General features: G+C 43.0%; 4 protein-coding genes across 8 annotated transcripts; 2 read left to right on the plus strand and 2 right to left on the minus strand.

Moving 5' to 3' along the window:
* Positions 1 to 10: 10 nt before the first annotated feature.
* ndufab1b (NADH:ubiquinone oxidoreductase subunit AB1b) lies at positions 11 to 1323 on the minus strand. The gene is made up of 5 exons (XM_049744916.1): positions 1113 to 1323; positions 572 to 688; positions 409 to 496; positions 233 to 348; positions 11 to 162 (listed from the first exon to the last, which is right to left on the minus strand). Exons 1-4 carry the CDS (start codon positions 1281 to 1283, stop codon positions 257 to 259), a joined length of 468 nt encoding a protein of 155 aa, XP_049600873.1. The 5' UTR covers positions 1284 to 1323; the 3' UTR covers positions 11 to 162; positions 233 to 256.
* Positions 1324 to 2031: 708 nt separating this feature from the next.
* Positions 2032 to 4708, plus strand: dctn5 (dynactin 5). 2 transcript variants are annotated; one of them, XM_068653487.1, is made up of 7 exons: positions 2032 to 2219; positions 2365 to 2433; positions 2526 to 2644; positions 2877 to 2988; positions 3897 to 3999; positions 4086 to 4193; positions 4375 to 4708. In XM_068653487.1, the coding sequence occupies exons 1-6, from the start codon at positions 2172 to 2174 to the stop codon at positions 4181 to 4183; spliced, it is 549 nt and encodes a 182-aa protein (XP_068509588.1). In that variant the 5' UTR covers positions 2032 to 2171; the 3' UTR covers positions 4184 to 4193; positions 4375 to 4708. The 2 variants fall into 2 exon arrangements, with proteins under 2 accessions (XP_068509588.1, XP_049600870.1); XM_049744913.1 differs by having other exon boundaries at positions 4086 to 4708.
* Positions 4709 to 5144: 436 nt separating this feature from the next.
* Positions 5145 to 9886, minus strand: hapstr1a (HUWE1 associated protein modifying stress responses a). The gene is made up of 5 exons (XM_049744894.2): positions 9491 to 9886; positions 8429 to 8509; positions 7927 to 7994; positions 7628 to 7838; positions 5145 to 7299 (listed from the first exon to the last, which is right to left on the minus strand). The coding sequence occupies exons 1-5, from the start codon at positions 9684 to 9686 to the stop codon at positions 6980 to 6982; spliced, it is 876 nt and encodes a 291-aa protein (XP_049600851.1). The 5' UTR covers positions 9687 to 9886; the 3' UTR covers positions 5145 to 6979.
* Positions 9887 to 12926: 3040 nt separating this feature from the next.
* On the plus strand, positions 12927 to 27005 carry usp7 (ubiquitin specific peptidase 7 (herpes virus-associated)). Of its 4 annotated transcripts, none has more exons than XM_049744856.2 (31): positions 12927 to 13430; positions 16291 to 16395; positions 16475 to 16673; positions 16862 to 17000; positions 17077 to 17165; positions 17283 to 17391; positions 17498 to 17628; positions 18207 to 18261; positions 18347 to 18427; positions 18640 to 18730; positions 18947 to 19029; positions 19444 to 19553; positions 19912 to 20089; positions 20506 to 20650; positions 20758 to 20888; positions 21345 to 21479; positions 22026 to 22127; positions 22207 to 22312; positions 22543 to 22635; positions 22736 to 22803; positions 23005 to 23105; positions 23197 to 23350; positions 23430 to 23497; positions 23808 to 23916; positions 23999 to 24076; positions 24153 to 24253; positions 24354 to 24453; positions 24655 to 24774; positions 24840 to 24911; positions 24990 to 25080; positions 25202 to 27005. In XM_049744856.2, the coding sequence occupies exons 1-31, from the start codon at positions 13334 to 13336 to the stop codon at positions 25306 to 25308; spliced, it is 3348 nt and encodes a 1115-aa protein (XP_049600813.1). In that variant the 5' UTR covers positions 12927 to 13333; the 3' UTR covers positions 25309 to 27005. The 4 variants fall into 4 exon arrangements, with proteins under 4 accessions (XP_049600813.1, XP_049600811.1, XP_049600814.1 ...); XM_049744854.1 differs by having other exon boundaries at positions 23814 to 23916; XM_049744857.2 differs by lacking the exon at positions 12927 to 13430 and adding an exon at positions 13988 to 14124.
* Positions 27006 to 27048: the final 43 nt, after the last annotated feature.

A 27048-nucleotide genomic window follows, 5' to 3' on the forward strand; every position in this document is an offset into this window, starting at 1 on the left:
TACAAATGTGTGGAATGGGGGGGAAACAAAGACATTTTATTTCAGCTGTTCATTTAAATACAAACGCAAGACTGCAGCAGGAGCAGATCCCAATAAGACCACGAGTACAGGACGTGGACACATTTTGGTGATGTCTTGCTGTGGAGGTTGAACGATGTGACACTGCGTTAAAAAAAAAAAAAGTCAAACTCTGAGGGATAATACGGTACTAAATGTCCCATGAAAGACTTGCCTCTAGTGGATTTTTATTTCTATTCTATTCATACACATCCTTCTTGTTTGCGATGTATTGTACGATCTCCGAAGGAGTCATCAACTTCTCTGCTTCTGCGTCGGGAATCTCAAAGCCTGCAGAGGTGAGGAATTGATTCATCAATAGCTACAGGAAAGAATGGACAAAGCACTCACCAAACTCATCCTCCATGGCCATAATGATCTCCACTTGGTCCAGGCTGTCCAGACCCAAGTCTTTCATAAAGTGGGAGGTCGTCTCCAGCTGAGGGACGTTCAAGGACACAGCGTTTACAAACTATGTTGTGGATTGTTTTTCAGTGTATGAACATTACTTAACCTTCTCGGGGTTAATCTTGTCGTAGAGCTTGAGGACATAGATGACGCGGTCTTTGATGGACTCAAGGGTGAGGGGAGGCAGGTCGCTGTATTGCCTGCATAAAACGCCTGAGGAGATCTGGAAGCAGGGGGGGGGCAGCTCCATCAATGCAATGTTATTAAACAATATTTTTCATTGTTTTGATCTCCGATTCGGCCAATTGATATCCTTCCAGAGATCCAGTGAAATACTCGACTGACTAAAATTATTGTGGTCGAAACAAGATGAGTAACATCCATTCCACCTTACAAACATGAAGCTCCAACTTTGTTAGCAAGCTAGCCAAACTGACGTTTCAAGAGACGTGGGGCCATACGTAAGGCATAAATATAGCCGATTTTGAGAAACGGGTCACGGCATGATATTTTAATTGCCCACCCCGTTGATCAGTTATCCAGCATGAGCTTTCGCTTGCTATGTAACCGCAACTGTTTTGAAAGGCGTCGGTAGGTCATGGCGGCACACGCTAGGCCACAGCAGCTCAATGATAGGGGACACTCACGGGGTTCTGGGAGAGCCACCGCGTCCTCCGACTGGCTGCAGCGAAAGAGAGTGGTCGGAGAGCAGCTGCCGCAGGGATCGGAGCGGCTCTCATTCCCAGGTTAGCGGACAGAAGCCGCAGCGATGGTCGGGCGAGAGAGCGGACACATTTTTGCAGGGCACGGGACGCCATGACGGGAAGAAGTCGTGTTGGCTCGTGAGTGAACGATGGGTTCAAAATAACGAATCTTTTCAGTGAACGAGAATGAGAGATATATATATATATATATATATATATATATATATATATATATATATATATATATATATATATATATATATATATATATATATATATATGTACTGTAAATCCCTGCCGTTTACAAGCTTCTACCCGTTAATGTTATTTCTGACCCAAAAAAATTAGCGAGTTGGTCCTTTGCGCTGCAGCTGTTCACTCCCTGTGTTCATCGAAGAACGAATCTTTTGAGTGAACTGATCCTAAAGATTCAGTTCACCTAAAAGAACTGGAATGCACATCACTAGGAAGAAGTCGGCAGGTACCCAGCATGCACCGCGAGGAAGAAGACGTCGTGCCAAGGGCTCGCTAGTACGCATGTGCAATTTAGATTAATTGATGTTATCTTTTTTTTTTAAACCAGGCAAAACTATATTTGTTTGGTTTTCTTTAATGTTTTTTGTAGATATCAAAATTAAAATATATTTATTCAAAAAGAACAACATACATTAACAGCTCTTTTAAAATCCCAGGCAAAACTAATCAAATTCTAACTACACAATTGATTAAGTTGACAAACTACATTCATTATTCATTAAAATTACAATTATTATGCGTCGATACCAAACCTGTCAAACTAAAAAATTAGAAACACATTCTAATGGAATATTCCGTTGTTGTGTACGGTCAAATCAATCGATAAGACTTTACTCAATTTATACTGTCTGATCATCAATCCGATTCAGCTGTCAGACGAAAAAGCGGACCTTAACCAAACAAATGCTTCACATTTGCCTTTCCCTTATTATTTCATAAATAAAATACCTCCGCGGTTTTTCAACCATGGAGTTGTCTGAAATATTGTACAACAAAGCGGAGTACATTGAGACGGTAAGTTATTCTTTTTCGACGCTGTTAGCTAGTGTGCTATGTAGCTAACTAGCTGGATGGGGCGTTGGACCACAGTGACATCAATTGTGTTAACCTAAGCGATATCTCGATATTAATGAATTTAATTTAATATTGTGAATTTCAGGCGTCTGGCAACAAGGTGAGCAGGCAATCGGTGCTCTGTGGAAGTCAAAACATCGTACTTAATGGCAAAGTAAGTTGAAGTATACAGTGATAAGATGAGTTGTGTATTTTTTTTTTTTATGAATTACGTTGTGGTTTTAATTTTTGTTTTGTCTCCTCCAGACCATCGTTATGAACGACTGCATCATCAGGGGGGACCTGGCTAATGTCAGGGTGGGCAGACATTGTGTGGTTAAAAGCAGGAGTGTCATTCGTCCACCTTTCAAGAAGTTCAGCAAAGGGTAACAAATATTTTTATGTATTATTTGGTGAACAATGTTGTGTTTTAATACAATGTACACACATTTCATGTACACACGTGTACTACTGGAACGATTAGACGCGTTCGTCACATGAATAGAGTTCATTTGATTTACATGTTTTCAAATGTTTTTGAATAATGTTTTTTGTACCAAAGTGGGTGACTAGGTAATATTGGAAAAATGTGTTTTAAATTCAATTCCTCCCTGGCAGTGTGGCCTTCTTCCCACTTCACATCGGCGACCACGTGTTCATCGAGGAGGACTGCGTGGTGAACGCAGCCCAGATCGGATCCTACGTCCACATCGGCAAGAACTGCGTTATTGTGAGTTTGCTCTCAGACACACAACAGCGGCTCACCCGCTCTAGTCGGTCACATGCAAGTCATGATGAAAGCAGAGTTTATGCTTTTTTGGTTGCTGTGGAATCACTGAACAACACACAATGATTGTATTTTATGAATTTATTCATGTTTTGGGGGGAAAAGTGAAAAATCCATGAAAAGATGTGAAATGTTGTCAAATGTCACTCGGTATTTAGACCCCAAATGATCTCAATGTTCATTTTGACTTCCCATTCTTGATTTTTTTTTTCTTTAATTGAATTGAACGGAATGAAACTACAGTGTTTACAGCTTCAAGTGAAGCAATTTGGGACTTCATAATTTAGCACTCCGTCCAGACAAAGTGACATCACATTTGCGCAATGTCACATTTTGGACCACTTGAAAAATTACAATGGAGGACGCAGAAAAAAAAAATTTCAAGCTGGAAATCCTTATCCTGGAAAGTCATTATTTGGCGTTCATGTCAGCTAAAGAAAATATAAAGGTATGTTGTTGATACCCTACTGAAATAAGCCATATTCAGAAATATTCAATGGAAGTTTATTATTGATTATTTTTGCTGTTCTCATGCTTATTTATTGTCTCATTTTCTTACCTGACATTTGAGCAGGGATGTGTAGACTTTTGATATCTACGGTATATACATAGTGTAGATGAGCAATGTTTCATGAATAGTGATAAATAGCTCACATAATTAGATTTTTTTTTTATAAATACTTTTGTAAATGTACATGTGTTGAAGAATCTCCTCCATGACAGATTTTAGTCTCTGAGTAAAGATGCGGCGTTTTAATTATTAGCTATCCAGAGCCATCTTGAAAAAGAAATGAATGAATGAATCAATTTGATTATATACTTTTTACATTTAGTATTTGTCATCTTTTTAGGGTCGCCGTTGCGTGCTGAAAGACTGCTGCAAGATCTTAGACAACACTGTCCTTCCTCCGGAGACAGTGGTGCCTCCTTTTACTGTCTTTTCAGGATGCCCAGGTCTCATACACACACATGCATCTTCCTCATTTTTATTCTGTCCTTTGTGAATATTTTATGTGTTAAACTTGTTTTAAACCTTTCAGGTTTGTTTTCCGGGGAGCTTCCAGAATGCACACAGGAACTGATGATTGACGTCACTAAGAGCTACTACCAGAAGTTTCTTCCCCTCAGCCAGATATAAAGGTTGCAAGGTATTTTTTTTAGTTACAGCCGTCTTTTATTTGTACAAGGTCCAGCTCGCTGTCTGCATGCACAGGGATGCCTTTGAATCCCTAAAAGCAGAGCTTCTGTCCTGAAGAGCGTGCCTTGAAAAATCACAAAAAGTCCCTTTGTTTATATCATAAGGTAATTTGATGTCACATTATGTATCAGAGAGAAAGAAGGAAGGAGAATGCATCTTTTGAAGGAACTTATGACTTTCAGCCTGTCAGTGAGGAAGTCAGATAAGACTAACTTGGACCAAAATACTGTTGGAAGAAACACTAGAACTGAACAATGGGATTCCTCATTACAGTGTACATTTGTGTGATGTCATTGAGCAAGAGACAGAATCTCATCCACTCCTAGAAATGCTTCGTGTGATCTTGATAAATGATATTGAAAGAATTTGCAGCATTTGTCAATCATTCCTAACATATCTAATTGTAAGATGAGATAAGCTCAAGCGCCACTGAGAATAAACACCATGGAAAATGGATGAATTTCATGATACTTTGTGGTTGGTATTGTGTCAAGTACTACGCAGTAGTGTATTCTAAAGTTTATTTTGCAAATACAATGTGTATATATACATTGTATTTGCGAAATAACCTTTATAATACATATAATATACATGCAAATGTGTTTATCATAGGATATACATGTACATATATGTATATTTGTGTATATATGTGTGAATTTAACTGCCAATTTGTGGTTCTGTGTGGACAAATATAAAATGGAATAGTTTTACTATAGCACCATCTAGTGGCTAAAAGTAGAACTGCGTGAAACTTTTCACTGTTAACTCAATGTATCAACTTATGTACGTTACGTTCGTTTTTTGTAATCTATCTACGTAACTGATATCAACAGAAAGAATCTAAATCAAATACAAACTCCACTTCCCCCCCCCAAAAAAAAAAAAAGTTTCAATGACTCAGTCAAGTTGCAACTCAATTGTTTTATTTCAGCTTTACAATGCGAACCACATATATTATACCAACAATTAAATGTTAAGTATATAGATTAGCCATTTATTACTTTTTTGACAATTGTGTATGAAGAAAGAGCTGATGATAGTATTGGCTTCAAACATGTGGCTCACGTCTGCCCGTTGTAGAAAGTGACAAAAAACAAGAGTTGGGATTAATTCCAAATGTTTCTCTTTTGAAATGTAGCTCTTGTCTTCACACACACACGTCACACTTTAACAGATGTGACGTGCAACAACCACCTTGTTGCCTTTCAGTCAAAAGTGCTGCAGATGCGAGTGAATGCTAAACCACCGAGCAGAGTTAAGTGTGTGGAAAAGGAAAGCTAAGCAAATCATCCAAAAAAACTGCCCAATTTGAAACAAAAGAAACAGGCTGCCAACAAATCCTCCTTTCACCATATTGTGACACATTCAGGCAAGGGGGGTGAGGAACATACAGCCCTCAAGAACATTGGATCTGGCCCGCCATACAATTTGAAAACAAATATAACCTCAGAGGAACTGCGATATAAGTCTGAAAATATTGAAACAGCAAATGCTTACAATATAGAATGAACATTTGTTTGGATTTTTTTTTTTTTTTTCCCTTTTCACAATTTAACAAGACCCCCCTGAGGAAGGACTAAAATATTCCCCATGTGTGATTAAGGGACTAAAACTTCCATAGATTAAGTGTTTTAGTTTTAGGGAAAGTTCCTATTGAAAAACAAAATCCTTCCTATGATAAATTAACAACACTTCTTTTTTCCAAACTGTACAAATCCAAACAAACAGCCTTCAGCAATGATACCTTTAAATATGTGATCAGAGGCTGTGTAGTCAAATGAAATCCCACTTTTCATTGTTTTTGCGACAAAAAAATGAAAAGAGACGATAAGACGAGCCAGTAATCATGCAGGAGTATGAGAGCTGAAGTAAAACAGATTTGAAGTGTCAACAAAACTGACATACATTTTGCCACTGGGTCACTTCAAGTGTAATTGTCTCCAACACATCAGAGCCTGACCGGAAATGAATGCGTCACTAAATAATAGGCAATTATTATTTTATTTTTTTTAGTGACGTATTCCTTTTATTCTTACAAGCCCGGCGTTCTCACTTTTATGGAAACAAAACAGCCGAGAACTAGAAGCGAGAGCTCTGCCGCTCGTGACGGAACGCGCTCGCCTGCGGTCCGCGTTAGAATCGGCGGACGCTTACAAACAGCGATGCGATGGAAGAGCCGATTTTGTTTGCATGAAACCTTAAGTGCAAAAAGCCTTATTGCAACTTATTGAAAACGTCGCGCAATCACATAGAAGAGCAGCAGCTGCTTTTTAGAATAAGACTGTGAAAATTGGGGCCGGGGGGGATGGCGTTATCTGGAAAAAAAAAAAATCAACAAATACTAGAATAACACAAAAAAAAGGCGTGAAACTTAAGATTTGGCTATCGCTATTGAAAACAGCGAAAATAATGTTTAACACTGGCGGTAAAAGAAGAGAAAGTGGTTGACAGGGAAGGACATCAAATGTGGGCTGCGAGTGAGCAGCGAGTAACAGAAAGAAGCATTTTGACGTCCTCGGTGACACCTCACTTCCTTATTAAGGTGGTGGGTGGGGGCGTGGGGGGGGATAAGGGCACAAATGTGTCAAGAATCAAGTGGCTTCAGCACAGTGTGTCTTCACCAACTGCGAGGATCCCTCCAACATGGTGGAGCGGGTGCACGCGACGCGCTCCGATTTGATAATAGGAAGGGAGACGACGAGTCCCGCCGTCTTAATGGAAAGCTTCGGGCCCGGCTCAGATGAGCCTGTTGCGTTTGTGAGTCGGCGAGTCTGTGATGACGTCACTGCACTGGGTGGAGTTTCGTTTCCTGGCCGCGCCTCCTCCGCCGGCCGACGCCGAGCCGGAAGAGTCCAAGTGCAGCGCCATCTCCTCAGAGATGAAAGTGTTCAAGTCCACGTCCAGAAGGCCGTTACGTCGGCCGCGGCAAAGCGCCGCCGAGCCCGACGAAGCCCCTCCGCCGGCGCCGCTTCCGTTACTGCTGCTCCCGCTTACGTGCGTAGGAGACCCCGGGGGGCCCGAACGCACGCTGATGCTCGCCATGGCGCCGCTCAGACCTAGAAATGGTAGATCGGCAAATTAAATTAAATAAGATCCAAAACAAGGCGGAGATTTCATCCCCATAAAAGCAGAAACGAGAACGATCTCAGAGATATTCTCGCTCGCAAACCCGGCAGAGTGGCCTCCTGCTGTCGCGACTGGCCCGCTCTGAACTCACTTTATCTCGGAACCACATGCGGACAGACATTTTCTGTCTCACACTTGTCCACACAGTGGGAACCCGCCATTGAATCATTGCACGGCTCACTGATGTCAGACTGCTTCCTCAGTTTGACTGAGTGACTCATTTGTAAGGAAATGCAGTCACATTTAACGTTTGCTTACCGTGGAGTGCGATGGCCTCCCTGAACGGCTGGAGGTCGGCTTCTACAGACGAGCCGGTCTCAACCGGCGAGTTAGCCCGGCTGGGGGCCACCATGGCTAGCCTTGTGTTGGCCCTGCTACTCCTATGTGGGGGTGCTTTGCCACACAGGAAGCTGATAAGATCCTCCCTGCGGATGGTTCTCCGGCGCTTTTTCACCCAGGCTAACATGTCCTACAAAGTAGCGTAGAAATTACAAGAAATTCAGATGCTTTTTTTTCCCCCCCAGCCTATTTTTTCTTAACACTCATACGTGGCCAACCTTATTACGCCGCTGGTGTCCTATCTGGATGCCCCTGTCGAAGCTTCTCTGATGGGCATCGACGCTTTCTAAGATTATTGAAGTTACAGTGAAAAAAAAATGCTTTAAAAACATGCTTTCGGATGCTTTTCCACAATATGTTGTGATCTCTCTACAAAGGCTACAGAACTGAGTCCAGTGCAATCTCATTCTTAGTGTGACACGGCATTTGTGTAGCTGTAGCTGGCGAATTCCTAACATTGTAACAGAAGAGTAAAAAGATAGTAACGTTGGTATTAGTCATACATCCCAGACTTTTATGTACAAATGTTTTTTGTCCCATTATGTCTTGAGTATTCTGAATTGAAACAAATCAAGACTTTTGAGCATTTTAGAAATGATGTTGCTTGACCTTAGAGGTTTCATTGTAATATGCCATGTATACAGTGTTATTGAATCTGACAATTAGAGGTTATTGTATTTCCAACTCCAAAGTAGAATGATGGTGAGGTGGCAGTGGTACCTTTGTATAAGTTTGTGACTGCTGTAGCAGCATTCTGAAATGGCACCCACAGTGACAGGCCCTGTTGATGGCATACTCGATCTTTGGGGGGGATACAAGAGGGGCGAAGGGGTTGGTCATTTGGGTTATCCAGATATGACATGAGGCAGCTAAAGATCCAAGAAGCACAGCAAGATGAAGCCATTTTATCTTGGGTGTACAAAGTCACTCGCACCAAAATAAACAGTTCGCGAGCTTGGCAGCAAAGAAAGGAGTCGCTCCGCTCACCAGCTTAAGTGTCCTCTCAGCAGTAAAGTTGCAAAGCAATGTCAAACATATGTCGGTGGACATAACTAGCTCTAAAAATATGGACATCGATCGTCAGACGAGGAGATAGTCGGGACTGGACGAGGGCGAAGGAAATTTCACACGGGCAACTAATAATATTCACGCCATTTTGTGATTGGAAGGCTGGCTAAGCTACACGTTGTCTCGATAAGTGTACACTCAGCAGCTGACCGGGTGTCTAAGTGCGAGCATGTGTGCTGGGCTGATTAACTTTGGTCGCCATTCTGCGAGACGTGGAATGTAACGGCGAGGAAAACAGATGGTAACGCTGACAGTTCAACAGACTGTCATCTGGGAATGTCGCGTATATACGATTGTTGTTACCATCGCCATTTTGTAACTAGCTTGGCTAGCGACGAGTAACAAAATGGTCCACCATCGAATCATCAAACTAGTATATTGACACTACGGCATTTGTGGATTTGTTGTTGATGCTTTTCTTGAACAGACACTGTTATGTTGGCCCAAGAAGCAACACGGGGCTCTTTCGGTTTCCCAACTTATGGCCATCAATCAAGTTCATAGTTCATTTTCGCGTTTGACAAGTTTATGTAAATGATGCACTGCTCGGTTGGTTGAGCAAGTTGCTGTGTACACCAGCGAGTCAGTCAGAGTTTGATCAATGTGTCAAAATGTCAGTAAGGCTGAGCTAAGTTGCTAATCAACAAGCTAAAGGCTCGGTTGACGGTGTCATCATGCTAACAAGCAGACACACAAGAAAGCGACGGCTTCAACCTTTGTATAACTGTGCCACGGCGGTGGCAGAGTTCTGAAAAAGATGCCATAGTTTATCCTGGTCGTTGTCGGCCTCCTCCTCGCTCGGCTCCCTCTGCTCCGCTTCGGCCAAACACTGCCGCTCCCATTTTGAGAACCAATGCTCGGGTCCGTGTTCCTGGATCTCCGAGTCGCCGTCTTCCTTCTTCTCCTCCATGAATACGCGAACAACTTGGAGAAACCTTACTTGTAAGAGTTGAAGGTACGTATGTGGCTGATATTTCGAACGGCGTGAGAGTCCTGGAGGAAAAATAGAGCGTTTTTCACTACTTCGCACTAGATTGTGCTCTACGGTATCTCGACCATTTCTGAAGCTGTGCTTAGCCGACTATTTTCTGAGTTGCAGACGTCAGGGATATATACAATCGTAGGCTACCTTGTTGTTCATTTAGTCCCGCCCTATTGTCGTGAACTTGACGGTGATTGGTCAGATATAACCAAAAAGGCGGGGTTTATCTCCAGAGTCACAAGTCTATTGCGTCCCGGACTTGCCCTTCACTCTGCTGCCACAAAAGAACCTCCGTGAAATTTCCCCATTCCGAAAGCTTGCAAGAGAGCGCAAGCGTCTTCTAACTACAATGCCACATGTAAATAATGTTAGAAATTAAATGATAATGCTTAAAATGTCGTTATTTTGGAATTCCTTGTGCTCTTTTGACTATTCAATGTGTTTTCATTATCATCGCTATGATTTACTTTTTTCGAGTTGTTTTGTAATGAATGTAATAAATGCGTCGTTATTCTTTTGTTTGGTTTTGTACAATAAATGCAGTAACGTGCAAAAAATGAAACATGGAAAATATAAACGCATTAACATTACCGACAGAAATGACTGTTTTCTTGCTTTTAATGGCGTAGGGTATTTATTTGTATAAATTACGTTTTTTAATATACCATTGATGTCTGTATATACGCATAAAACATAAAAAACGAGTGGTTTTCTGAGCAATACACAGCAAAACGAGGCGGATGGGGCGATACGAGCATGACGTCACACTCAGGTACAGCATACGTTTAGTTTAAGAGTTGCCCCTCTTGACAAGTTCAAAACAAACAAGATCCGCCTCACGAAGATGGCATGGACCGGCAACAAAGATGGAACGAAGGGTATGCTTCTTTTCCAACGCATTTTAGGTTGTCAAATGTTTCTCTTGTGTTTTAACTGGGGACCGGTTCAGGGTGAACACCAGGTTTCGCCCAAAGTCAGCTGGACTACTGAAAAGAAGAGGTAAATTTACTAGGTGGCATTTTTATTAAATGTTTCTCAATGATATTCCTTTTTTTTTTTAGATTACAACAAACGTCATGTATTCCGATGTGAATTCTAATGTTAGTTTATTGCCTAATAACATGTTCCATTGGGTCTATTAATAGAGACACGAGTCAACAACTATGCTTGTGTGGCGTCTGCAACTCAGATTAATCTGATTATTGAAGTTATTGTAAAACTTGAGTATTTTTATCAAATTAACTTATAGGTATTTTTTTAAGATCGCCCACTCTATGCGATAAATGTGCCAGTTCCGTGTTGATACGAACGTAAATTCACATTTTCCTCACTGTCATATTTCCTCTCAAAATTGACAGGTGGCCATTTTGTTATTACTCAAATTTTTTCTCGTGTAAATAACACAAAAACATGGACCACGCGCGCTGGTAACATCACAGACATAAAGGGTTATTATCAATTGACATTTCTCGTGGCGGAATTCGCCAAAGCCGACAAAGATGAGCACAAGCTAACGTGATGACATATGCTCGGACGTTTGTTGCTTGACCTTTTCAAACTGACAAATGAATGTACGTCCACCGGATTCTGAGAATATCATTTTTGTGTTAGCATTGTGATCATATTTATCCAAGTGCCAACAGATATATGTTACACTGTATACAACACAAAAAGTCCATACTTTATTAAAAAAAAGAAGTTTAGAGGTAAGTGACATAAAATGCAGAAATGCATATTAATTGGTACTTTGCAAAAAAACAAACAAGTGTATTTGATATTGTTATAGTCCATTATTACATTGTGCAGATTTAAAACAGTGCAGTAAAATGTAATTAATTATTTAAAGTGTATTGCACTTAAAAATGAAATACAAATTATACCTAAGTAAATGATAGCAACAACAACCACACCAGTTCAATTTCACTGAAAGGTTAAATACAACTATACTGTACCTATGTAGGTCGTGATTCTATTTTGAGTATCACTTGGATCATATTTATGAAACCATCTAGTTTTTTCTGGTAGTTAGTTTAGTTTATGTTGAATACATATTTTACTTTTTTTTAAATTAAACAGTTATTTAAGTTTATTGTAAATGTAAATTCGAGATATATCTGGGAAGTGACCACGAGAGGGAGCCCGCGTACCATAAATAAGACCCATACGACACTGAAATTAACTGTGTATTTTTTCCTCCACTTTTTCCATTATGCGAAAAAATTTCCAATTTGATACTGATTGTAAAAATTTTACTCCACCTTTACCATTATGCTAAAAAAAATCCCAATTTGATAGAGGCTAACAGGTTGAAACGTTTTTGTTTGATTTAACTGATTGACCGAATAATTCGGGCTGACAATTGTAGGATAAATTTTTTAAAAATATATACAATTATGATTCAAGTTAGCAACAATGGTCAGGTAAAATGAGGAATATGACAAAGCGGATGTTAAACAGGTTTCAACATGTCTTTTTTTCCCCCATTATAACAGAGTAAAGACGATCAGCTGCAAATGTCCCTGTTTTTAATTTGCCGTACCTTTATTTATTTATTTTATTTTATTTATTTTTATTTAGTGAAGGATGACGCGCATATGATGATTATTTCGCATGCCGGTGAGCGGTGGAAGTGAACCTTTGCGGGGCTGGGCCACTGTTTGGATCTCCATGCGGATGTGACATTTCTTTGAAGATCGCGGCCGCCATTTTGACTCAACACATTGAACCTCGCACAAACGGACGGGAGGAGCGTGTCGAGGGCCAGCGCCACTCAAGTCACAACGCTTGCATGATCACGCACATTCCTCTTGGGGAACGGCACTTTGACGGGAATGCGACGGCCTGCCGCTTTTTGTTAGTAGGGACGCTTTTGTGGGTGATCTGTTTGGATTGGGGCCGCGGCAACTCTCGTCTCCGCGAACTTCCAAATTAACGTCAGTGCAAGCTATTCCGATTTGCAACCTGGTTTGAATGGATAGCTTTCTCCTCCGCTCTTCCCCAGGCGAGGGACACACGGAGGAGCACACGGACTGGGGATATCGCAAGCAAAGTTGTTGAATGTGTGTCTACTGCCAGAGCTTTTGTTTTCATTGTTGTATCTTTAGCGTTTTTCGGCTACCTTGTGTCAGGTAGCTAAGCTAGCTGTAAACCGGCTATTTGTTCCACCAGGTGCGGGTCGTGTTTTTGCTCCACACTTCCCGGTGGAAAGCCGGAATAATTTAGCTCCTTTCAACGGGCCTCCTTCCTCGGAGTCCCGAGCCGTAGTCCCAGCAAGCCAGCTACTCGCACCCACCAAAGGCGCCGAAATTGGGCGAATAGCGAGCAAATACGTCCGCGTTTCTCTACCCGCTCCCCCACCGACCTCCCCTCCTCAATCCCCGGCGCTGACAGCGGACAAGGCCGAGGTCGCAGCAGAGCAGGCCCGGCCGCCCAGGCTCGAGCGGTCCACCCCACCTCCGCATCTTACCACACCTCAGCAGCAGTCCAGAACCTGGTTCGCATACGAACCGGCCTCGGGCGACGTCGACGGCAACCGAGAGAGTAGGGAGCCCCGCATCGCAACAAAAGCTGCCAACATGAACCACCACCATCACCACACGCAGCAGCAACAACAGCAGCAGCAGAAAGCCGGCGAGCAGCAGCTCAGCGAACCCGAGGATATGGAAATGGAAGGTTAGTGATTGCACTTGGAAGCATTTGTTAAACCACTGAGGCCTTTACGCGAAGTGTGCATGAAGTTGCATCCGTGCAAGGGGAGTTGAACTTTACAGTAAACATGAGGGCCCGTAGCTAACCGGCTGCGTTTGTGCTGATTGCGCGTACGTTGCAGCATACTTTTGCAGACTTGACCTCATTTGCTTTTTAAGCTTGAAGTTTTTGTGGGACTTCATTCAAGTTATGATTGTGGATGCTCAAGAAAACCACCCAAGCGAGATGGTTAAAAGTCGTTTGAAGCATTCATTCATATGCTAAGAAAGAACACGTTTCGTTTAATTTACTGTTCGCGTTAGCTCATTTCTTGTACGTGATCAGTGGACAGAGTGCTGATGTGCAATTTTGAGTGTTTGTAAACAGTGGGCTTGATAATCTGATAATTAAAACAAACTGCTGGATATAACATTACCATTCTCTTGGGGTGACTGGTGGGTGGAATTTTGACAGCTTGTGGCACCTGCGGGTTTTTTTTTTTTTTTGCTGAAGAGCCCACGAATACATTTTTACGTGATCGAGGCATGAAGACCTACTTTCTGAAGCTCCTCGACAAATTCATGTTATGCGTTAGCATCATCATGTTTGGTGACGTGAGGACACAAGGGGGGCCTGAGAAGTAGAAACTCGTTTTGGGGCCTTCCCAACGTGAACGCAAGTAAACTTTGATCGAATTACAATGTATGCTTCTGATTGAGACTCGATGGTTTTTAGCCGGTAAAACGTACGCTTGGGGCTAAATTGAAAGCTATGCAATTAACAGCAAGGCCCAGTCGGCTTCGTACGTTCTCTAAACACGCTAGTTAGCTTCTTGAGCTAACGCTGACGGAGGGGGTGTGTGGCGTTCTAAAATGGTGGCCTGTGTTTTACAAGCTTCTTCTTGGCACCTGTTTAAACCTTACTTTCACACCTCGCGATTTTTTCAAGCGTGTATAGCTGTACTTTTGGGTGATAATTTGTCGTCTGTCGTTTATCGCAGGCTGTTAGCTCCTACTTGTCACAGTAGCAGCTAATGGTTGCTAATGACGGCCTTTAACAGAAAACGGACGCTGGCTAAGTGTTTGCTAACGAGCTATGTGGCTAACGCAGCTGCGTCAGTGCCGCTTTGCCAAATTGGCAATATGTGGCGTGATTATGCGATCGAGATAACAAGTAATTCTAAAAACAGCCATGCGTTGCTCCAAATGAGTTTTAAATGGCGATATGGTGGTTGGATGTTTACTAATGTTGCCGCCGCAGTCAGGCCAGGCCCACTGTGGAGCAGCGCGGGGATTTGCTGCTTCATTGTATGAGACCGAACAGCATGGAGCTCGCCATTTTTAATCATCTCTGTTTTTGTTAGTCCACTCAGTAGTCGCGGCACATCTGCCAGCAACATTGCAGCAAGCACCCATAACTTGTCAGCGTGTAGACCATTTCAAATGTGTTTTTCTTCCCGATGATCATTTTGGATCAAGTACAAGTCTGCGAGCCCTCAGCATCCACTGCGTCACTTATCCCTATTGATTTGAATTTCTGGTTAAACGCACTGTCAAGCGTTCTTAACCAGCACACAAGATGACTCGTTCAAATGGTCGCTTAAATTTACCGAGTAATCCTGAGGTACTTAGACTTATTAAATGTTGCATTGTATGATTTTCACGTGTAGCAGCTATGTTTATCATTTTACCAGCCGGATGATGATTTCAACATCGTTTTGCATAATATTTTAAACTCACAAGCTGTAACTTCCCATGTCACAATATGGTAAATTTCGTTATTTACAAATCTATACTGTTGGTCAGTCCATGATGTAAGTGTTACTTTTACAAATACTGACCAGTCTATTGTTGAAAATGGTGCACTGTTAATAACACCAAATTTTGTAGGTCTCCTAAAAATGGAGGATTTTGGAGGTGCTGAGTTCCAGCGATAAACATTTGTGATGCAGCGTTCAAAAGGACATCACTTATTTTAAAATCACTTGGTAATGACCGTCTTCCCACCAACGCTGAATCCAGCCCCAAATGCAAGAGAAAAGCATGGTCATTAGTTTATCAATCAACCGGAGCGACTGGTGAGATCTTTTATTTGTTCAAATTTGAAGGAACTAAACAAGCGCGTATTAATAGTTTTAATGGCAGTCTGGCAAACAGTTGCCGTGTTGTTCCACTGACAAACCAGTGAGTCATGTTTTTGGGGTCAGAAATTAAGATTTATAACCTCCGGTACAACCAAAATCTGTTAGAGGGACTCATACCATTAGCTCATTCAACAGCCTTGACTTGTTCATATTTTACCAGTGTTTCTTGCAAAATTGGACAGAACCCATCAAATTGTGAGGGAGGTTCCTCATGCAGCTCACCAAGTCACACCACAGATTTGGGTCAAGACTCTGGCATAGGCCGATTTTTCTTACGGTGAATCCATTGTTTTGTTCTTGTGGTTGTACGCTTTAGATGACATTCATTTGGAGCTTTTCGGAGCCTGGAGTTACACTTCCATGCAGCATTGTATTCCCAAATGCCTGAGGAGGTCGGCTGGTCCATGACTCGTCCCTCTGTTTGTTTCTTTTAGGCTTGCTTGAATGCTACAACCCTTTTCAAAAAGGTCAACATGTCTTTAGTCACTGTCTGTAAATTTGCCGATTCACGCGACTTATTGAAGGAATCCTTGAACAGTATTACGTTTCTGGAACATTGATTCTGAGCATACATCCCACGGAAATGGATTTCCAATAATGGATGCAATGTGTACAACAAGAGGAGAACATTTTATGACCGATGTCCATGCTCCGATCGTCATGCAGAATAATGGCATTGTCTCTCTGTTTCTATCCGCTCAGCTGGGGATACAGACGACCCTCCAAGAATTCCAGCCAACCCAGTCATCAATGGTAACATGGCCATGGCAGACGGACACAATAACACAGAGGAAGACATGGAGGACGGTGAGGAGGGGCACAAAACTTTCCTTTTCACATTAGCATTAGCTTCCCTTTCTCACTTCCTCCCTTTCCCTCACCCTAGACACCAGTTGGCGGTCAGAAGCAACCTTTAGGTTTGTGGTGGAGCGCTTCAGTCGCCTCAGTGAGTCAGTTCTCAGCCCGTCCTGCTTTGTCCGCAACCTCCCATGGAAGATCATGGTGATGCCACGCTTTTACGCTGACCGGCCACACCAGAAGAGTGTGGGCTTCTTCTTGCAGTGTAATGCGGAATCAGACTCCACGTAGGTGTTTTCTCTCTGAATTATGACTTTGTCTGACTAAGTAGGATTTGGTTTTACTGCCATGTTTAATGTTCACTTGGCGCTTCATGCAAAGTAGTACTAGATGAAGAAAAATGAACATAGCCTCAAATGCCATGTGAAGTAAGCCTTGAGACGATAACTATGGCACCCTATCGTGTTGTCTTCAGGTCATGGTCGTGCCACGCACAAGCCATGCTAAAGATCATCAACTACAAAGACGACGAGAAGTCGTTCAGTCGTAGGATTGGTCACCTGTTCTTCCACAAAGAGAACGATTGGGGCTTTTCCAACTTTATGTCCTGGAGTGTAAGTACATTCACATTCTTTTTGTTTCAACTTCCTGGTGCCCTTTATGAACTCGGTGCCTGACATTGCTTTGCAGGACGTCACTGACCCAGAGAGGGGCTTTATTGATGACGACAAAGTCACATTTGAGGTCTACGTCCAGGCGGATGCCCCACATGGAGTAGCGTATGTAGTTTTTAATACTCTTTGTTGCCCCAGCTGTCCAAGTCTGGCTTTTTCAGCAGCAGTGTCCATGAAGGCATGCAGCATTCAAACAATAACATTTATTTTGTATGTGACCAGCTGGGACTCAAAGAAGCACACAGGTTATGTAGGACTCAAGAACCAAGGAGCGACCTGCTACATGAATAGCCTACTACAGACACTCTTCTTCACCAACCAACTACGCCGGGTGAGATGTTTTGTCCTTTTAGACGTCTATCTGTTCATTTAGAAATGACTAATGATGGGGGGAAAAAAAAAATTGTCATCCTAAAGTGTCAATCCAATCATTGCAGGCAGTATACATGATGCCCACAGAGGGAGACGACTCATCCAAGAGTGTTCCTCTGGCACTGCAGAGGGTTTTCTATGAGCTGCAACACAGCGACAAGCCCGTTGGCACCAAGAAACTCACCAAGTCTTTTGGGTAACTAAATATTTCAATTTTTTTTTTTTTTTTAGAGTTGGTTGTGTAGAATTACAAGTACCACAGAAAAATGAAGTGAAGAATTTGTCTCCATAATGTTTGCATTTTACACATTGCTCACTTGTCTATTGATATAGTGTGTTGGCTCAGGATATCAAAAATTTGCATGCTTCTGAGAAACCCGGCTTACTTGAAATTTTAGTCTAATGTACTCGTAGTTCACTCACGACTGGCCAAACGGGCATCAGATTTCATTGCATGCTAATTTGAGTACACTACATCAAGGGTTCTGAAACCTTTTAGAGTTGAGAACCACTGGACTGCACCATTGATTGACACGTGGCAGTCATGATGCTCTTCACTGTCTGAGTAATCTGTCACATGGTTTTAGGTAACAGACTAAGAACTATTATTGTGTGGAGGTCCTCACCAAAACTAAAGCAGATACTTGAAGTGTGCCTTTGTTGGAGTTTCGTTCATGTAAATGAGTGGTGTCTCAACCCGGAGGGAATTCTGCGCGGTAATCTGCAGCTACTGTCTCCTCACAACTCTACTGTTTGCTTCTGTTTGTTTTGTAGATGGGAAACTCTAGATAGTTTCATGCAACATGATGTTCAAGAGCTCTGCAGGGTGGTGAGTTTTAATAAAACCAAAACAATGTGTATGTGTGTTAGCGCTGAAAACAAATTTTCTGTTGTTTTTTTTGTGTGTACTTCAGCTCCTTGACAATGTGGAGAACAAAATGAAAGGCACATGTGTTGAGGGAACCATCCCGAAACTCTTCAGGGGAAAGATGGTGGTAGGTTTTCTATCCGCATCATTCTCTTTGACAGGCGTGGCGTGTTTGAAGTTAAGTGGTTGTTAAACAATTCTGCTAACTGGCTTGAGAGGCTTATCCAGTTTGACGCAGTAACGAGGTGCTCACATGTGTGAAAAAGATCTTTAAGAAATTTAAAGTCTCACAAGTATTGTATTTACAGATTACATATGTGTGTATGTGCGTCTCTCCAGTCATACATCCAGTGCAAGCATGTGGACTACCGATCAGAGCGGATAGAGGATTACTATGACATCCAGCTTAGTATAAAAGGAAAGAAGAACAGTGAGTATGAGCATAACAAATTTGCGCTTTTATTTTTAAATAAACTTGTTTCCAGTCGTACACAGTGATTTTAATTGAGTAGTTTTTAGGTCAGCACTGGTAAAAATGTCACGGTCGGTCTGTGTTCTTGATAAAAACGTTCAAATTGATGACTTATTTGTTTTATGCTACCACCATTTTTAATATCTCATCTCGCAAATGTTCTCCCTTTTCCAGTTTTTGAGTCATTTAAGGATTACGTTGCAACTGAACAGTTAGACGGAGACAACAAATATGATGCCGGAGAACATGGCCTGCAGGTAAGCTTTCATTCCCAATATGTCCTACCCAAATTAATTGACACATGTAGTACTTTAGCACATATTTTACATTAGAAAAAAATATATATATATTTGTTTTTTTACAATCGTGTCCTTTCTATTATTCAGTGCATGACCATTTCATTGTTTTGCCTGTAACTATCTTTTGATGGCAACATTGATAAGGTTACCAAGGTTTGTAGCTATTTGTAGATAATATAATTTTCTGAGCTATATAAATGAAATGGGCTCATTTCCTGCGGCACACCGGATGATCTCGCTCAGCACACTGGGCTGCTGCATAGTGGTTGGGAATCACTGCACTTGCCTAAGAAGGGCTTCCCACAACCTGTCAAGTCAAAATTCAGGATGTGATGTCCTTACCAGGTACTTGTTTGTTTGTTTGCGCCCTAGGAAGCTGAAAAAGGAGTAAAGTTTCTCACTTTCCCACCCATCCTTCACTTGCAGCTGATGAGGTTCATGTACGATCCGCAGACTGACCAAAACATCAAGATTAATGACCGGTATGACAACGGCCGCAGCATCACTTCAACATGCTCTCTGTGAAAAGCAGGCTGTGACCTTGCACGGCAAATTATTGCCCCTAATGGTTATTGGAACAATCCACTGTGACACTAGCTGAGTTTTCCGCATAGATTTTTTTTTCACCCTAAGCTTGCGAGCCATGAGTCATCCCTGTGACGATGTCCTCCATTACATTGAAACCATCGAACGGGATGTATGGATTGCACATACTATACCAGGCAATCATCAAAGTTGCCCATCTCTGCTCCACAGTGTTTAATATAATGAAGAATATAGAGTCTCCGAGGCGCAGTTGAACTTTCATCATCCGTTCTGTTCTTGTCCTGTCTTGGGTAGGTTTGAGTTTCCAGACCAATTACCGCTGGATGAGTTCCTTCAGAAGCCCGACTCTAAGGACCCAGCCAACTACATCCTGCACGCCGTGCTCGTGCACAGCGGAGACAACCATGGCGGTCACTATGTCGTCTACCTTAATCCAAAAGGAGACGGCAAAGTGAGTGTCAAGGAACCAATAGTGAGGACATCTTTTTTTTTTATTCATTTAATCAAAAATTCTGTCTTTTTGTAGTTATGTGTGGATTGTTTGCGGCCGATAGATCTGTCAGCTCTGTTGTTGGATGAGGAATCTATTTGTGAAGATGCTCATCTGTCTAGCCACAGAAAGCATTTTCATCCGTGAGATTTATACAGTGACTTTTGATGGCTGACTTTTCAAAGCCTGCTCGTTCAAAAGCAGATTGGCGAAATAATCCTTGTCACCAGCAGAGTAGCACTGACAGAGCATCAGCCAGAGCATGTCTTGAAATATAGTTTGAAAGTCTCTGCTATGTGGTCACTTAACCTACATAAATGGTTGTCTTAAGTGCTCTGTGCCACTCTCTTCTTTTCTTTTCCTCCCACCCTCTCCGCCCCGTCTGTGCTCCGCTGCAGTGGTGCAAGTTTGATGACGACGTTGTATCACGCTGCACCAAGGAAGAGGCCATTGAGCACAACTACGGGGGACACGATGACGACCTCTCTGTTCGCCACTGCACCAACGCGTACATGTTGGTCTACATACGGGAATCCAAGCTGAGTACGTAACACCGGATTTATGGAGCGGAGCCAGCCGGCTTCCGGGCACCTCGAAAGTGCGTAAGCGATGGGCTCGGCTAACACGTGCGTTTTGTCTATTCATTCCAGGTGAGGTGCTCCTCCCCATGACTGATGTGGACATACCACAGCAGCTGGTAGAGCGTCTGCAGGAGGAAAAGAGGGTAGAGGCACAGAAGAGGAAGGAGCGTCAAGAGGCTCATCTCTACATGCAAGTTCAGGTGGGGAAAAGTCTTCACATAGTTAGTCCCAACAAATTTTGGTTTTATTTTGACTGAACATTATTTCGCGCCTTCTACCTCTGAGCAACCAGCAATTAAATTAAAATACATGTAATGCTTTTATTTTTATTCTTTTTTGTCTTATTTTGACATGTGGGTTTTGGATTTGTAACAATGGAGACTCGTGTGCCGTGCAAGCCTCAAAACTAGTCAGGCGTCGAAGCTAAACGTTAGCAGGTGATTGTTGCTGGCATGGCTGTCAGTTTAGTTGACAACGTTCGGTAATAAAAGGGGGTCTTGTCTAAGCAGGCCGTCTGCTGTGGACAGTCAACCTCTGTTTTTGGCACCTTTCAATCTGCTGCAGGAACTCAAGAAACCAAAGCATTCTCTTTGGCTCAACTCTGTATTTAGTATATTTTGTATTTTATTCATCCCATGGCTTCTCCCTGTACACAGATGGTGACAGAGGACCAGTTCTGTGGTCATCAGGGTAATGACATGTATGATGAAGAGAAGGTGAAGTACACCGTCTTCAAAGTCCTGAAGAGCTCCACGCTGCAAGAGTTTGTCCAGAACCTCTCCCAGACCATGGTGAGGAATACGGGCCAAGCTGAGCCTTTGCACTTTCCATCACTCTTTCTTATCGTGTTGCTGATGATGCTTTTCACACCGTCCTCGTCAGTTGTCGGCTTCCTATATCATGGCCGTTTTTCTGCTGAATCAATTTGAACATGTGAAAGCACTCCTGTCGCTTGCAAGAAAGTCAAGATGAATGTTTTGGTGTACTAGGAAAATAAGGTAGCGCTGTCGAAATGGACCGAGACTTGTTTGTTGATAACTTTGCTTATTTATCATATGTTAGAGCAGCAAATAAGGCATCTTTTATCAATCCCCAGAGGGAAAATGGCAGAGTGCACTTTGGAAGCACGACCCAAGCAAATTGTTCTCATTCACACGGTGAAAAGCAGACAGACACGCGGCTGTCAGACGTCTGAACGATACAGGGCAAGCAGATGGTTGCACAAAGATGCCACTGTTTAGTCAACAGCCCAACGTGTTTACACGACACCTACAGCGATGTCACCATTATGATTTTCCCTATTGCACCGTGAACGCACTACATTGATGCGCCTGCAGGGTTTCCCACAGGAGCAGATGAGGTTGTGGCCCATGCAAGCTCGTACCAACGGAACTAAGCGGCCCGCAATGCTCGACTACGAGGCCGACTGCAACAAGTCGGTGAGTGCTTGCCAGGGAACATCTTTTTTCTCTTTATTATCGTTTCCGGCTGGTCAATTACCCAAGATTTCTCTCGTAGATGATTGGCTTGAGTGACAACGAGAATCCATGGACAATATTTCTGGAGACGGTGGATCCCGAACTGGCAGCCAGTGGGGCCACGCTACCCAAGTTTGACAAAGATCGTAAGTACCTATAGCAGAATTGAGACAAGGTGCCCTGTTCTATGTTGAGTGTCTCATTTGAAGAGCTGGTGCTGTCACTGTAGCTTTCAATCATCTGATTATATGGAATTTGATTTGGCACAGTTACTTGTCAACTTGATATCCATGATGAAATAAAACAACATTTTGAGTTTGTTTGAATATTTTGATCAGAGCATTTTGCAAATATCCCGTCTTTCTCCTCCTTTCAGGTGATGTCATGTTGTTCTTGAAGATGTATGACCCCAAAACCAGAAGCTTAAATTATTGTGGACATATCTACACGCCTATATCCTGCAAAATAAGTCAGTAGCAGCCCCATCCGGATAAGCCAGCATGTCGTATACAACGCCACCACGTCGAAAAGCGTGGAATGTTTATTTCTGCTCTTGTGTGTGTTACCAGGAGACCTGATACCCGTCATGTGTGAGCGAGCAGGCTTTCAGCAGGAAACTAGCCTTATCCTCTATGAGGTGATCTATTTCTGTCACGCACACTTGTTGGCGCGTTCCCCACTCTTTCTCACTTTCACCTTTTGTACAAGTCGCTAACTCTGACGCACTCTTCTCGTTGCACATTTATAGCGTCTGATTTTCTCACATACACAGCAGCGAGCTTAACGTTGCCGGTTGAAAGTACTTCATGTCCCACAATGCCCTCCTTGTTTGTTTCAGGAAGTTAAGCCCAATCTAACAGAGCGGATTCAGGACTACGATGTCTCTCTGGACAAGGCCCTGGATGAACTCATGGATGGGGACATCATTGTCTTCCAGAAGTGAGCAGCACTGCTCAATGTTTGTTTTTCCAAACCAAGAGAGCCACACATTCTGCTGTCATGATGCATCCGTTCTCCTTCGACTATGCAGGGACGACCCGGAGAACGACAGCAGCGAGCTACCGACGGCCAAGGAATATTTCCGGGACCTCTACTACCGAGTAGATGTCATCTTTTGTGACAAGACCATCCACAATGACCCGGGCTTTGTGGTCACACTCTCCAATCGCATGAACTATTTTCAGGTATAACACTTTGAAACGAGTGGAGATGATCCGCTAGCTGCCAGTGCTAACATGGTTGGGATGTGTGTGTGTGTGTCAGGTGGCAAAGACGGTAGCCCAGAGGTTGAACACAGATCCCATGCTGCTGCAGTTCTTTAAGTCGCAGGGGTAGGAGGCTCGTCACTCTCTCACACACACCCCCACATGCACGAACGCACGATAATAGAGGCCTGCATGTGCTGCCATTGACACGGTTGACTTGGATGACATGCTGAAGAAATGTTGCATAACCTGTCCCCCCCCACCTTATTTTGTTGTCTCCCCTCTTCCTCCCACATCTTCTGCCTTTTCTGCACTTTTCTGCCCACTTTTTGACCTCCACGGCTCCCGCCCTCCATCCCTTTGCCCTCTGCCTCCTTTCCCCCCTTTTGCCCCTTTTCTCCATCCTCCCCCCCCTGCCTGGTGGTGTGGTGGCCAGGTACAGGGACGGTCCAGGGAATCCTCTCAGACACAACTATGAGGGAACACTGCGGGACCTGCTGCAATTCTTTAAGCCTCGGCAGCCCAAGAAACTCTATTATCAGCAGGTGACGACGTCGTGCTTTTGTCGTTGAAAAAAAGCAACGTGTGTAATATTCATGTCGTGATTTTCCACCCCTTCACATGCAGTTGAAAATGAAGATCACCGACTTTGAGAACAGGCGGAGTTTTAAATCCATATGGCTCAACAACCAGTTCCGAGAGGAGGTAGGCCCGTACGAGTACACCCGAACATACCGCTCGACGTGCGATGTGAAGAGTTAAACACCCCTGCTCTCCGCAGGAGATCACCCTATACCCGGACAAACACGGTTGCGTCCGCGACCTGTTGGATGAATGTAAAAAGGCAGTGGAGCTCTCCGAAAAAGGCTCTGAGAAGCTCAGGTATCTCGCCCTCACGCCTGCATCTGTGTTTCAGCCATTTTCTTGTTAGATATGTCAGCGGTGTAGAGTTTTAATCCGCCCTCCGTCATTCTCCCTGCAGGCTGTTAGAGATAGTAAGCTATAAAATCATCGGGGTTCACCAGGAGGACGAGCTTCTAGAATGTTTATCCCCGGCTGCCAGTCGCACCTTCAGAATAGAGGTCTGTATGTGCGCCTGTGTGTTAAGTCCGCTTCTTTGCTGCCGTCTCGACGGTCGCGGGTCAGTGTGACCCGCTGCATGTTTTATAAAGGGAAAAAACGAACGCAAATTAGAGCCATCAAGGCCTTGTTAAAACGTGTTTTGCTTGTTCCTTATATTTCACCTGTGACTGCTCTCACTCTTGTCTGTCTTGGTCATCCAGGAGATTCCTGCGGACCAGGTTGATTTGGACAAGGACAGCGAACTGCTCATCCCTGTCGCTCATTTCCACAAGGAGGTCTTCGGCACATTTGGGATCCCCTTCTTGCTCAAAATCAGACAGGTTTGTCTGTGTGTCTCTGTTGTGCAATTGTCCATTTTTTTTACTCATCTCTGCCCTCGTAACAGGGTGAGTCTTTTCGGGAGGTGATGAGGAGGATCCAGACAATGTTGGAGATCCAAGAGAAAGAATTTGAGAAGGTAGGTTCAACACCCAAGTGGCTTAACATTGCGCACCGACATCTATGTGACATGCTTGCCCTGTTCTCACTTCTGCAGTTCAAGTTTGCCATTGTGATGATGGGCCGACATCAGTACATCACTGAAGACGAATACGAGGTCAACCTGAAGGACTTTGAACCACAGCCGGGTATCTTGAGCTCATGGTTTTTTTGGGATTTTCCCCCCTTTCAAAAACCTGCCAGCAGTCCATTGACAAAGGTCTCTCTCTCTCTCTCTTCTCTCTTGTGTGTCCTTCCCCCGCACCGCAGGCAACATGTCTCACCCGCGCCCCTGGCTGGGCTTGGATCATTTCAACAAAGCTCCAAAGAGAGGTCGCTACACCTACCTGGAGAAAGCAATCAAAATTCACAACTAAAGCAGCCCGTCCTTCCTCCTCCTCCTCTTCCTCCTCTTCCTTCCTGCCTACTTCACACCATAACTGACTGTAACCAACCTCACGGGTGTGCGCGTGTGGAAGTGTGCGCTTGAGTGTGCGTGCGCATGCACGTGTATGTGGGCGCTCGTATGTGTGCTCATCACTTTTGGCCCCCCCCCTCCTTGCCTGGACACAAGCGAGCTCTGCACTGGCTCTTGTCTTCGGCTCCCCCCTTTTGCTGCAGCTGATGGATTCTCCTTCAACTCCAATATAAACTGCAACTATGACTTCCTGTTATTTTTTCTTTTTTTTCTTCGTGTTTTGTCTAGTTTTTTTTTTTTTTGCCAATCTCTTAATTACATTTTACCCCTTTCTCTGGCTTTTCTTAACCGTCGACTGCCCGTGGTGTTGTCTGGAAGTGGCAGGAATTCAATTGGGTTTTAATATGTGGAGAAGTGACACAGGATAAAATATTATACTATAATGTATATATCTATATAAATATACATAAAGTTCTAGACTTAATTTTTTCCCCTCCGCCTCACTTTTTTTTTTTTGGGTGGGTTGATTTTAAATAAACACTTGCTGCTGTGAGGAGAGTTGAGTAGAAGTACGTTTGCGAGGACTAACAGGCAGGGAGGATAAAATTTTCTCCACAACTAAACAGCTGGGAGCTGTTAAGATCCATCTTTTTACGCAGCCCGAGTGTGCTTCTTATATTTTCTGCTCTTGCCCTTTTAGCGCAACAACAAGTTAAGTATTTCCACGTTTACGCACAGTTGTCCTCACTTAGTTGTGTTGGGAGACGATTTTTTTGTCTTTCTTCAGAACTTGTATACAGTAATAAGAATCCACTGCAAATGTTTGAAGAAAAAAAAAATAAAACGGCGAAAAAATGAGGAAGATATTTGTCTCTATTTCATCTTGCACGCTGGCACTTAACGTCAGAGAGCTCAGGACTGGAAATTGTCAATTTGGATTTTTTTTTTGTGTGACTGGCAGTCCCTGGGTTTCTCTTGTTTGTTAGTTTGCCGCTTTCTCAGTCATTCCTCCCGTGTAACACCAAAGCAGCTCTCCTCTCTCCATCAATCTATCATCCCTTTCTCCTGTCTGCTCTGAGTATGTGTCTCCCCCTGGTGGTTGGGAGCGTTAAGCGCACTGTGCTTGTGTGGTAGGGAGCCGCAGTCTTGTCGAGCTGGCACATTGAGGATTGTGTAAAGGACAAAAACCAGCATTGTAAGAAACTTAAATCCCCGGTGATGATTTTTTTTTTTTCAAGCACAGGTGGAATGCTCCTCAATGCTTAGTGTGGCTCTGTAAAGACAACATTTATGAATTGTATATTTAAAAATATGAACATGTAAAATTTAAAGAGAAACACTCGCCTTTGTTATGGGGTGCAGAAGGAGCCAGTTGTTCATATTTCTTGTGTGTAGGTTTTTCTTTATTTTTTTTTCTTTGCGTTCCTGATGTATCATTTGACAGTTCTCTCTTCTGTTACACTTGCATATGTTTTCCAAACTAACTGCATCAGTTTTGTCTCGTCTCAAAGTGCAGTACAAAGATGACCTACAGAATCACATCAGTTTTTTTCCAATTGAAAATCCTCAGTGTAGCAGCAGTGTACGACAACTATACCTGTATATTGCCTTTTTGCTGGAAAATGTATGTTGAATAAAATTTTCTACAAAAAAATATTGATGCTTGTTATATCTTTGGCTGACCACCTTAACTCAAGAC

Source organism: Syngnathus scovelli, chromosome 16, assembly GCF_024217435.2.
Source record: "Syngnathus scovelli strain Florida chromosome 16, RoL_Ssco_1.2, whole genome shotgun sequence".
NCBI lineage: Eukaryota > Metazoa > Chordata > Actinopteri > Syngnathiformes > Syngnathidae > Syngnathus > Syngnathus scovelli.